General features: G+C 36.3%; 1 protein-coding gene across 2 annotated transcripts in view; it reads right to left on the reverse strand.

Annotated features, from left to right (window-relative positions):
* Positions 1-13,154, reverse strand: part of FCHSD2 (FCH and double SH3 domains 2) — a 284,199-nt gene that overhangs the window by 236,204 nt on the left and 34,841 nt on the right. For both annotated transcript variants that reach the window (XM_046015694.1, XM_046015695.1), the window contains exon 3: positions 2,259-2,304. In XM_046015694.1, the coding sequence (XP_045871650.1) occupies positions 2,259-2,304 (46 nt within the window). The remainder of the gene's footprint in view (positions 1-2,258; positions 2,305-13,154) is intronic.

The raw sequence follows: 13,154 nt of genomic DNA on the forward strand, positions 1-13,154 counted from the left end.
ATTGTTTAAACAAAATCAGGTATAATTTACTTAAGAGACATTTAAAGAAGTTTTTCAAGAATAAATTAGACTGCTCTGTAAAATGCAATTCCACTATACTATATACCTATGTATACACAAAAATACATATGTCTACACACAAATAACACAAATATATGCTATAAATACACAAATACACATAAAAACATACATATATGCACTTAACAGAACAAGAGACAGAAGTCTAAATATATCACTTAGAGTTAGAAAAATAACAAAAGCACCAAAATAGTGCTGAATTACAATGGAAAGAGTAGGCCAAAAGGAATGGCTTAGGAAACTAATTTCTTATTTATTATAGGAAATAATCTAGCAATAATGTCTAGAATTGATAAATCATGAATCAGTTATAAGCACATTATTTAAAGATACAGAAATGATCACAGGTGAACCAAAATAGTCATCTACTTTTAATCTTTTCTCTGAGGATGGTGATTGGGATTGGGACAAAGGACTGCTAATTTTCATGCAATTTAATGTACTGTCTTATATTTTTAATAATCAGCCTGTCTTATTTATTTGACTATTAAAACTTTAAATCATGTTCCAGACAAATATACAAAAATTTTCATTTCATATAAATTTTAAGGGCAGATCACATACTTTGGTCTCAGTGGAAACATCTATTAAAGGCATAATAACTGCCCTATTTTACAGGTCTGTTGAGAGGATGACACCAGATAATGTATATAAAATAATCAGAAGAACATTAAAGAAATTGTATGAAAAAAAAAATCAGCAAAATGCCTAGTACAAGGATTCAATAAATTTTAGCTATCATTACTAGTACTTATTAAATTTGCATAGAATAAGGTTCAACACTAATTATTAAAACTGACACTTAATTCATTCTGTAAAGTATCTGATTTATAAGCACTCAATAACTAATGACTGAATTAATGAATTAATGAGTCTATCTTTCAAGAAATAATTATCTTCTAAGATTACCAAATAAAATACAGTTACCTTGTTAACCACAGTGAAATCAAAATAAAACTAAAATCAAAACCTGACATTTATAATTTTGGGAGTGGGAAGACATCAATTTTAGAATTCTATTCCACAGAGAAAGTAACTGCTAAAAAGGGCCAAAATTTCCAAATCATGTCACACTGTTTTTATACAAGGAAAATAGTTATTAATTCTTTACCTATCTACAAAATGATATACCAACATGATTTTTTCTTGGCACATTTAGTTACCTGGGAGCAAATAAAATTCTAATTAAAACAAAAGGAGAGGAGCGCCCAGGTGGCTCAGTGGGTTAAAGCCTCTGCCTTCGGCTCCGATCATGATCCCAGGGTCCTGGGATCGAGCCCCACATCGGCCTCTCTGCTCAGCAGAAGGCTGCTTCCTCCTCTCTCCTCTCTGCCTGCCTCTCTGCCTACTTGTGATCTCTGTCTGTCAAATAAATAAATAAAATCTTTAAATAAAATAAAATAAAATAAAAGAAGGAAATGCTTAAATTTCCCTAGAAATAGCACTATGCCATCCATTGAAAGTATATCATTCTCTGTCAACAGGGACCTGAATAGAAATAAATGCCTAACTGGATAAAATAAAATTAACCTACCATAAGACTGTAAAGAATAGGATATATTAGAGAATGAATATATACAGATGACCCCTGTACAATGTGGGGATTAGGGGTGCCAACCCCCAATGTAGTCAGCAATCTACATACAACTTTGATTCACAAAAATGTAACTCTAAAACCCTACTGTTGACTTACTGATAACATAAGCAGCCAATTAACACATATTTTATATATATATTATATACAGTATTTTTACATAAAACTAACCTAAAAAAATAGTAACAAAACAGAGGAAGAAGAAATATATTCACAAAACTGTACATAAATTTATTGGGGAAAAAAAATCCCATGTATAGGCAGAACCGTGCAGTTCAAATTCATTTTGTTCAAGGGTCAAGTATATATATACTCATAAAATGTTTGCATTATTACTTACACTTGCAAATATTTAAAAATTCTATAAATATTATCTTCTTTCCAAAGGCTCATAACCTTCATAAGGAGCCACTTACCTCCTCAACTAGAGTTTCAAATGAAGTAAAAAGGAGGATCAAAGTGAGATAGCCAGAAATTTTTAAAAAACAGGATGCAGGGATAACAAAGTTTCTCTCCAACAACCACATATGCCTTTAAGCCAAAGAAGAGGTATACCTAGAATGGTCACCTCAATTTCCAAGCTTACCTGTGCATACTCTCTTTCAATGGCAGCTTTCTTCTGACTGAATGTCCTAAAAACACAAATAAAAATTCATTACCAGAAGTATAACAAAAATTTTATGTAAATTTATCAACCTACCCTCAGATACTACCTGGTAAACTGTGTTCAGGGAAAGGACAACATATTATTCATTTATGTTCCTAGGAGTACTGCTGACAAAAGACTCTGGAGTCAGAAAATCAAACCAAACACATTCAAATCCTGCCTCCACCATGTACTAGTTGTATGACCTTGGTCAAGTCACTTGACTGCTCTGTGCCTCAGAATGGGCATAGTAACAGTATCCACATCACAGGGATACTGTAAAATTTACTTAATTAAAATACATTAAGTGCTCAAACACTAACACACAGGAAAAGCTATATATGTTAACTACTTTTATGACAAGGACTAAAGCATAGTAGGCACTAAAAATGTTTACTGAACTTAATCAGTGTAGAGGGAACTACAGAAAAAAAGTAAAAATTGAATTTGGGGGGCACCACAATTTGGAGGGCTGCGTCAGTTGGTAAAGTATGTAACTCTTGATCGCAGGGTTTTAAGTTCAAGCCCCATGCTGGATACAGATAACTTAAAGTCAGCTACACGTCTGATTATTTGTTTTGGCTAAAGTGGTAATCTCAGGGTCAAGAGATCGAGCCCCTCCATCGGACTCCATGCTCAGTGCACAGTCGGCTTAAGACTGTCTCTCCCACTGCCCCTCCCCCACCATGTGTTCTCTCTCTCTCGCTCTCTCTCTCTCTAAAATGAATAAAACTTTTTATTTTTTTTAAAGATTTTATTTATTTGAGAGAGAGAGAGAGAGCAAACACAGGCAGACAGAGTTGCAGGCAGAGGCAGAGGGTGAAGCAGGATCCCTGCCGAGCAAGGAGCCCGATATGGGACTCGATCCCAGGATGCTGGGATCATGACCTGAGCCGAAGGCAGCCGCTTAACCAACTGAGCCACCCAGGCGTCCCAATAAAACTTTTTAAAAAGAAGAAAATCAAATTTTGATCAGCTTAGCAACATGAAGAACAGTCAAATCAATTCCTTCATTCCAGTCCTTTGTAGCAAGAGTTAGAAAACAAAGTGCAAGGACACTAAATGTGGTACAATGGATGTGCCCTTTCCATACATGTATTATATTTGACAGATTCTATGGTAACACTTTTACATTTTAACATTTATGATATTGGGATTCACCTTTTAGTAATGATTAGCAGTATTTTCTTTTACTTCAATAGTACATGAAATAACAGTACACCTTATAAACCAAAGGTAGTCAATGATATATGTTAATACTGACAATTTACCTTGAATAGTTTGACCTTAAGACTTTTCTGTTAAAGGCCAGGTAAATGTACTCTTAAAAGCACTTCACTAAGGCAGAAATATCAGAGTAAAAAGTGAAAAATATAAAGAAATGGGGTGGGATATGGGGGAAAAAAAGACAATTTAAGCCAAAACTTCCACTTTAACAATTATTTAAATTTACCAACATGACTATTCATTTCTTTTTTTTTTTTAATATTTTATCTATTCATTTGACAGAGAGAGAGATCACAAGTAGGCAGAGAGGCAGGCAGAGAGAGAGGGAGAAACAGGCTCCTCACTGAGCAGAGAGCCCGATGCGGGGCTCGATCCCAGGACCCTGAGATCATGACCTGAGCTGAAGGCAGAGGCTTAAACCACTGAGCCACCCAGGCGCCCCATGACTATTCATTTCTTATATAAGAAAAACAACTATTTAAGATCTTACTACATTTGTTTTGAGTGAATAGCTGTTATATAGCCTTAAAAAGGAAGGAAATACTGACATATATGCTATAACAAGGATGAACCTTAACGACATTACACTCAATGAAGTCAGTCACAAAAAGGCAAATACTCTAGGATTCCATTTATATGAGGTACTTAGAGTAGTCAAAATCATATAGACAGTGGCACCTGGGTGGCTCAGTGGGTTAAAGCCTCTGCCTTCGGCTCAGATCGTGATCCCAGGGTCCTGGGATCAAGCCCCACATCGGGCTCTCTGCTCAGTGGGGAGCCTGCTTCCCTCTCTCTCTCCACCTGCCTCTCTGCCTACTTGTGATCTCAGTCTATCAAATAAAAAAATTTAAGATCTAAAAAAAAAATCATATAGACAGAAAGAATGGAGGTTTCGAGGGGCTGGAAGGAGAGCAGCAGAGGGGTCATTATTTAACCAGTATCGTTTCAGTTTTACAAGTTGAGGAGTTCTGGAGATGGATGATAGTGATAGTTGAGAACAATATGAAGTACTTAATACCACTAAACTGTACACTTAAAAATGGCTAAGATAGTACATTTCATGCCATACATATTTTACTATAATAAAAAGGTGGGGAAAGGTATAGCATACCTTGTCCTTAAGAGGTACTGTACTTTTTAAAGCATTTAACACAGTCCTTTAAAATATAATAAGTCAGGTGCCTGGGTGACTCAATTAGTTAAGCGACTGCCTTCGGCTCAGGTCATGATCCCAGAGCCCTGGGGTCAAGTTCCACAACAGGCTCCCTGCTCAGCAGGGAGTCTGCTTCTCCTTCTGACCCTCTCCCCTCTCATGCTCTCTCTCACTCTCTCAAATAAATAAATAAAATCTTTTTAAGAAATAAATTAATTAATATAATACAATGAGTCTATTGTCCTTAAAGCATACAAACTATATATTATATACACATATATAAATACACTGTATGCATTTATATACTGTTTTATATAACACACACATCAAAATAGTAATTAAGTTTTCTCTGGGTAGTAGGATTACAGGCTTTCAACTTCCTTCTTTTGCTTTTGCTTCCATTATTTTCTGATGTTTTAGTAAGAATATCTATCATGTTTGAAAAAATGTCCTCATTTTTAATAAATGCACACACAAACACATGCATTCACCTTTATATACTCATGTTGTTTTACTAAAATTGTACCAGAAATTATTATGACTAGTACTACCAAATATGTGATCATTCCATCTACTATAAATACCCAGGCAAAAGAAACTAATTAAAATGAACTAGCTTGGGGCACCTGGGTGGCTCAGTGGGTTGAGCCTCTGCCTTCCGCTCAGGTCATGATCCCAGGGTCCTGGGATCGAGCCCCACATCAGGCTCTCTGCTCAGTGTGGCGCCTGCTTCCCGCCCCCTCTCTCTACCTGCTTCTCTGCCTACTTGTGATCTCTGTCAAATAAATAAATAAAATCTTTAAAAAATAAAATAAAATGAACTAGCTTATACTTTCCCCATTAAAAAATCTGAAAGCCTCCCATATTTGGTAGGAGGTAGAATTTTTTAATATTTTACAAAACATGAAAGCAAATATTTAAGCTCTTTACTTAGCAGTAGTACTTATTTAGTGTTTAGTGTTTATTTATTTAGCTTGAAAGCTTAGATGTAAATCATCTTGAAATAAAGATATTCAAGTGAAGTCACCAAGAAAATAGGAACTCTTTTACTCTGAACATGCATATCAACTAATTTTAAAGCTCTCAGTGGAATTTTTAGTTGTTATGACATAATTACATGTCTACTAAGTAATTTTCTGTTCTAACGAAAGGAAACAAATCCAAGTTGACAACTATTCAAACTCAACGTCATTAATATTAGAAATCTATTTATTATAATTCAGTCAAGAGAGGAGAACAAAAAAAAACTTCTCATAATCTCCATATAAGATGAAAAAGCATTTGTTAAAATTCAACATCAGTTTCTCATAAACGTCTTTAGAAATATAATGGATGCTATAATTAAACAGATGGACAAGAACAAGTGATGGCAAGGACATGGAGAAACGACGTGGCAGGAATGTAAAAAGATGCAGCTGCTTCAGAAAACCATAGTCTGGGAGTTCCTCAAAAGGTTAAACAAAGAGTTACCATATGACGCAACAGTTCTATTCCTAGGTATATACCCAAGAAAACGTAAAACATATGTTTAAAAAAAACTTGTAAATGAATGTTCATAGCAGCATTATTTATGATCGCCAAAAAGTGGAAACATCCCAAATGTCCATCAACTAATGATCAGATAAACAAGATGTGGTATATTCATATGATGGAATATTATTCAAAAAAGGAATGAAATACTGATACATGATGCCATATGAATGAACTTGGAAAGCACTATGCTAAAAAGTCACATAAAAGGCCACATATTATGATTCCATTCATACAGAATGTCCCAGAATAGGCAAGCCTACAGAGACAGAAAGTAGATAGATCAGTGGTTGCTAAGGGTTGGAGAGTTAAGTTGGCCATTATTTCAAAAATATTTTTCTTTTAACTAGATAGGTTGATTATAAAGTTCATAAAGCAAAATGAACACTTAAGAATACTTATAAACATTTTGAAGAAGAATAATATTTTTAAAAAGACCTACTCTCACCAGATAATAAAAATTAATTTAAAAAGTGACAATACTTGGGCTCCTGGGTGGCTCAGTTGGGTAGGCCTCTGCTTTGGGCTCAGGTCATGATCTCAGGGTCCTGGGATCAAGGCCCACATCGGGTTCTCTGCTCAATGGGAAGTCTGCTTCCCTCTCTCTCTGCCTGCTCTCTGCCTACATGTGATTTCTCTCTCTGTCAAATAGATAGATAAAATCTTTTTAAAAAAAGTGACAATACTTAAGACAGCTTGGTAATGGAACATGAGTAAACAGAGAGAAAATGAAACATAAGTCAGAAATATACCTAAAATAGAGCTACCCTACAACCCAGCAATTGCACTACTAGGTATTTATTCAATGGATACAAACACAGTGATCCAAAGGGGCATCTGTACCCCAATGTTTATAGCAGCAATGTCTACAATAGCCAATATAAGAAAAGCCCCCAAATGTCCATCAACAGATGAATGGATAAAGATGTGGTATGGGGGGGGTGTGTGTGTGTGTGTCTGTGTGTGTGCAAAATGGAATATTACTCAGCCATCAAAAAAATTAAATCTTGCCATTTGCAACGATATGGATAGAACTAAAGTATTATGCTAAGTTAAATAAGTCAGTCATAGAAAGACAAATATATAATTTCACTCATATGTGGAATTTAAGAAACAAAACAGATGAACAAAGGGGAAGAGAAGGAAAAGTAAAATAAGATGAAAACAGAGAGGAAGGCAAACCATTAGAGACTCTTAACTATAGGCAACAAACTGAGGGTTGCTGGAGGGGAGGTGGGGGGAATAGGGTATTTTCCTCTTTGAATCAAAATGTTTTCTTTTCCAGTTACTAAATTTTTGTGTTTGGGGATGTCTTTTCTCCCCTCCTTCCCTCCTTCTCTCTCCCTTTCCTTTCTCCTTTTTTTCTTTTCTTTTCTCCCTTCTTTTCTTTTTTCCTTTTTCTCTCTCTCTCTTTCTCTCTCTCACTTTCTTTATTTCTTCCTTTCTTTCCAGCACCAGAAACAAATTCTTTACTCTGGACATTCCAGTCAAAGTGAGTCAATGCAAGAAATTAGGTGCTTACAAAATTATCTGAAGATGCAGAGGAGCAAGAGGCAGGGATCCACAAGTGGGCTTAACTGGTTACCAGCATTGCTGGGACCCAGAGATCAGGGAGCGCTGACTGATCTCACTGCTATGACTGAGGTCTGGCCTTTGCCCTTGGCTTCTGTGGAGTAATCTCTAAACCTCTGGAATGTTATGACTGATAACAGTGTTTTTATTTACCTGGGACTTTAGTCCATGCCAAACAGCCTATGCTAACAATGTGATTTATTGAGAGTGGTGTGAAGAAGAGGGGGGCTGGGACACATGTTATGAACTCAACCTCTGAAGGAGCTGGAAACTAAGGTTAGCCCATGGGCAGTCAATCACATCCAAGTAATCAAACATACCTCTTCCCCTTGGTTGATTTTAAATTACATCCCTTCACTATTAAAAAACCACAACCTTCAGTAAACTTTCAGTGAGTTGTGTGAGTCCTTCCATAAATTATCAAATCTAAGGGTGGTCCGGGGGACCCCTGATCTTGCAAGTCATTTCAGAAGTGAGGGTAATCCTAGAGACCTCCAAACTTGCAGTTGCTGTCAAAAGTTCGAGTTGTCGGGACGTCTGGGTGGCTCAGTGGGTTAAAGCCTCTGCCTTCGGCTCGGGTCATGATCCCAGGGTCCTGGGATTGAGCCCCACATTGGGCTCTCTGCTCAGCAGAGAGCCTGCTTCCTCCTCTCTCTCTCTCTCTCTCTCTGCCTACCTCTCTGCCTACTTGTGATCTCTGTCAAATAAATAAAATCTTCAAAAAAAAAATTGCGAATTGTCTTGGGAACTCTCTAACTCCTTAATTCATCGCCAGGATCAGAAGAAAACCTAAAAATGTTCAAATTATTATTTTTTTTTTAAGAGTATACTTATTTGACAGAGAGAAAGCGCCCAAGCAGGGGGAGAGGCAGAGGGAGAGGGAGAACCACGCTCCCCGCTGAGCAGGGAGCCCACCGTGGGGCTTGATCCCAGGACTCTGAGATCACGACCCAAGCTGAAGGCAGAGGCTTAACCAACTGAGCCACCTAGATGCCCCAAAAATGTTCAAATTATTAATGGTGATAATGGAAATAGGATATCAACAACCATAATGATGAATGTTAAAAATAAAGATAAATGCATGCACTAAATGGCTAAAATTTAAAACATTGGTAACTATAAATATCAGTGAGACTACAAAGAAATGAAACTCTGTTATTGGTGGGAATATAAAATAATACAATGCTTTGGGGAAAAAACGGTATTTCTTATATGATTAAGCACATATCTATCCTGACATAGCAATTTAGAAGTAGGCATTTACCAAGAGAAATGAAAACATAAATCCCTAAAAACACTTCATGAAAATATTTATAGCACCTTTATTCATGACCAGACAAAAACAGGAAACAGTCCAGGTATTCATCATGGGACAATAGATCAACAAACAGCAATATATATCCAAAATACATAAAGAACTTCTAAAACTCAATACCCAAAAAACAAATAATCCAATTAAAAAATGGGCAGATGCCACAAATAGACAACCTTTCAAAAGCAACATACAGATGGCCAACAGAGACACACAAAAAGATGCTCAACATCACTTATCATCAGGAAATCAAAACTACAAATCAAATCTACAATGAGAGATCACCTCACACCCGTCAAAAGAGCTAAAATCAACAACACAAGAAACAACAGGTATTGACAAGGATGTGGAGAAAGGGGAACCCTCCTGCACTGTTGGTAGGAATGTTGGTATGGCTACTCTAGAAAACAGTATGGAGGTTCCTTAAAAAGTCAAAAATAGAACAACCCTACGATCCAGCAACAGCACTACTAAGTATTTTACCCAAATAACACAAAAGTAGTAATTCAAAGGGATACGTGTACCCCAATGTTTATAGTAGCATTATCTACAACACTCAGACTGTGGAAGCAGCCAAGTGCCCATCAACTGATGATGGATAAAGATGTCGTATGTATGTATATATAGATAGAGAGATAGATACAGGTATAGATAATGGAATATTACTCAGCCAAAAAAAAAAAAAAGAAAGAAAGAATAAAAGCTTGCCATTTGCAATGACATGGATGGAGCAAGAAGTATTATGCTAAGTGAACTAAATTAACCAGAGAAAGACAAATACCATATGACTTCACTCACAGGTGGAATTTAAGAAACAAAAACAAATGAGCAAAGGTAAGAGAGAGGGAGATAGAGAGAGGGAGGGAGGGAGGGGTAAACCAAGAAACAGACTCTTAACTATAGAGACCAAACTGATGGTTATGAGAGGGGAGATGGGTAGGAGGATAGGTTAAAGAGGTGATGGGGATTAAGGAGTGCACTTGTAATAAACACCAGGTGTTGTATGGAAATGCTGAATCACTATATTGTACACTTGAAGCTAATATTACACTACATGCTAACTAACTGGAATTTAAATTAAAAAAATTTTTTTAAATATTTTATTTATTTATTTGACAGAGAGAGAGAGAGGTCACAAGTAGGCAGAGAGGCAGGCAGAGAGAGAGGGGTAAGCAGGCTCCCTGCTGAGCAGAGAGCCCGACGCGGGGCTTGATCCCAGGACCCTGAGATCATGACCCGAGCCGAAGGCAGAGGCTTAAACCACTGAGCCACCCAGGCACCCCTTAAATAAAAATTTTTTTAAAGTGATATATTCTTGTGAACTGGGTAAGCCTGATGATTCACAGACCTGTACCCCTTGGGGAAAATAATACATTATATTAATAAAAATAATTTTAAAAAAATACCAAAACAAAAGTTATATATTCTTAAAATGGAGTAAAACTCAGCAATAAAAACAAATGGACTATAAGATGACTACCACATTTTTATTATTTGGAGTTAGTTCACCCTGTTATTTTACAAATAACACTGTATAAATACAACTAGTATCAGGATATAAAAAGAATTTTTTAGCATGGACAGCAAACTGGTGTAAGCGAACTAGTATGCTTATATTATCAGCATGTCGACAACTATTTCATCAAAAACCCTTTATGGAGCACCTAGGTGACTCGGGTCGGTTAAGTTGTCTGCCTTCGGCTCAGGTCATGATTCCAGGGTTCTGGGAGTGAGTCCCATATCGGGCTCTCTGCTCAGCAGGGAGCCTGCTTCTCCTTCTCCCTCTGCCCCTCTCCCCTGCTTGTGTGATGTACTCAAAAAAACTTTTTTTATACAAAACAAATAGAATAAAGAACTGAAACTATACAAGTCTTGCAGAGAGGATATTATTTGGCTCCTAATAAAAATATTCACCAACAACATTCACTGAGTATCTTCTGAATTTCAGGTATTCTGCTAAACAGGCACAGGAAATATAAATGAATGAGACATGGACTCTCCTCTCAAGGGATTCATTAGTACAGGTATAAATGGATGATGCCAAGATTCAAAATGCTATCGTCATAAAATGAAAGGTAGAAAGTGTTCTTATTTCTTATTAATTAGGCAACATTGGGCAAGTTAATTTTCCTGCCTGTGCTTCAGTTTCCTATAAAAAGAACACCTACCTCATTGGATTATTATGAGGATGAAATGTACATATTTGTAAAGCACTTAGAACAGACTTGGCACATACTAAATGCTAGAATCTTTGTTAAATAATGCAAATACACTCCACATTTATTATAATTAGGGAATTTAATCCAGTTTAAAATATTTTGACTAAATGAATATGTGAAGCACTAACAAAAAAATATACTTTAAGTGACTCTAGTGTTGATGACAGAGCAAAGTGAGAATCTTCTTACTCCTCTAAGAAATTACCCAAAAGCAATAAATAAATAAAAAAGCAAACATCATCTCCAATAAAACTAGGAAACATATGAAAATATAAGTGAAAGGCCAAAAGAGAGACAAAACTGGAGAAAGAGGGTGAATATAAGGCATGAGGCTCCAAAAGGGGGCTGTGCAGACATCTCTTCAGGTGTACTTCCTGAGGTACAAATGGAAACCACACTTGCAACAACAAAAAAAGGGGAGCTAGGGGAAGGAACTTCGCTCCTCACAGTCTGAAGTGGTAGAGGAGACAGTACTAAACAAGGAATCACACAAACAAGCTACAACTGCAGAAATTAGGCTGCTGGTATGGCAAAAAGATAGTAAGACAGCCTAAACTATGAACAGTCCTAAAACAGCAAATCTTCTCTAGCCGAGGAGAATGAAATAAGTTCATACATACAACAAGCCTGGTTATAAAGAAAACTCCTGTAAATTTGGAAGACAGTAGCTACCCTGAGACACCTACTTCCAATATCCTAAAAAGTAGAACAGGAAGAACTCTCTTCATTACAAAAAAAATAACCCAAAAAAGAAGCAGGAATAGAAAATATAAATGCAAAACTTAAAGGAAAACAGGAACCAAAGGACATTCATGAGAAAAACGCTGCCATGGAGCAGATTAAAAAAATGTAACCAAATATTTCGCCTGGGTGGCTCAGTGGGTTAAGCCACTGCCTTCAGCTCAGGTCGTGATCTCAGGGTCCTGGGATCGAGTCCCGCATCGGGCTCTCTGCTCAGCAGTGAGCCTGCTTCCCTCTCTCTCTCTCTGCCTGCCTCTCTGTCTACTTGTGATCTCTCTCTGTCAAATAAATAAATAAAAATCTTTAAAAAAAAAAAAACTTAATAATTCAAAAAAATGAATGAAGCAAACACCACTTACATATCAAATTATAATGTTTAAGTGCCAAGAGAATAGCAGTCTTGTTGACTCCTCAAAAACCTTAACTATTCATAGTCTATTGCTGACAGGAAGGTTTATCAATAACAGTCAATTAACACATATTTTGTATGTTATACATATTCGTACCATTTTCTTACAATAATCTAAACTGGATAAAAGAAAATGTTAAGAAAATCATAGAGAAAATAAATTTATAGTACTGGACCAAAAAAATTGGACCCACATGGCTCAAACACATGTTGTCCAAGGATCAACTGTATGTTATAGTGGATTTTTGTATGTGCCCTTTATCATATTAAGGAAGTTTCCTTTTATTCCTAGTTTCCTGAGTGTTTTTAAAAATCATTTATTTATTTAAAATTTTTTGAGTAGTTGACACTTAATGCTACATGTTTATATGTGTTACAATGTTTCAGGTATACAACACAGTGATTTCACCTTCTCTACAAGTTACACCAGGACCATCACAAGTGTAGCTACCATCTGTTACCACACAATGCTATTACAGTATCATTGACTATATTTTCTATGCTGTGCCTTTAGTTTACAGAGCAATTTTTTTCATAAAAAGGTGTTAAATTTTGTCAAATGCTTTCTTTGCCTCTATTGAGATGGTTATGTGGTTTTTCTCCTTTGTTCTATGTATTTCACTCACTGATTTTATGTTGAACTTCCGCATTCCTGGGATGAATCTCACTTCAT

Source organism: Meles meles, chromosome 8 (genome assembly GCF_922984935.1).
Source record: "Meles meles chromosome 8, mMelMel3.1 paternal haplotype, whole genome shotgun sequence".
In the NCBI taxonomy this organism is placed as follows: domain Eukaryota; kingdom Metazoa; phylum Chordata; class Mammalia; order Carnivora; family Mustelidae; genus Meles; species Meles meles.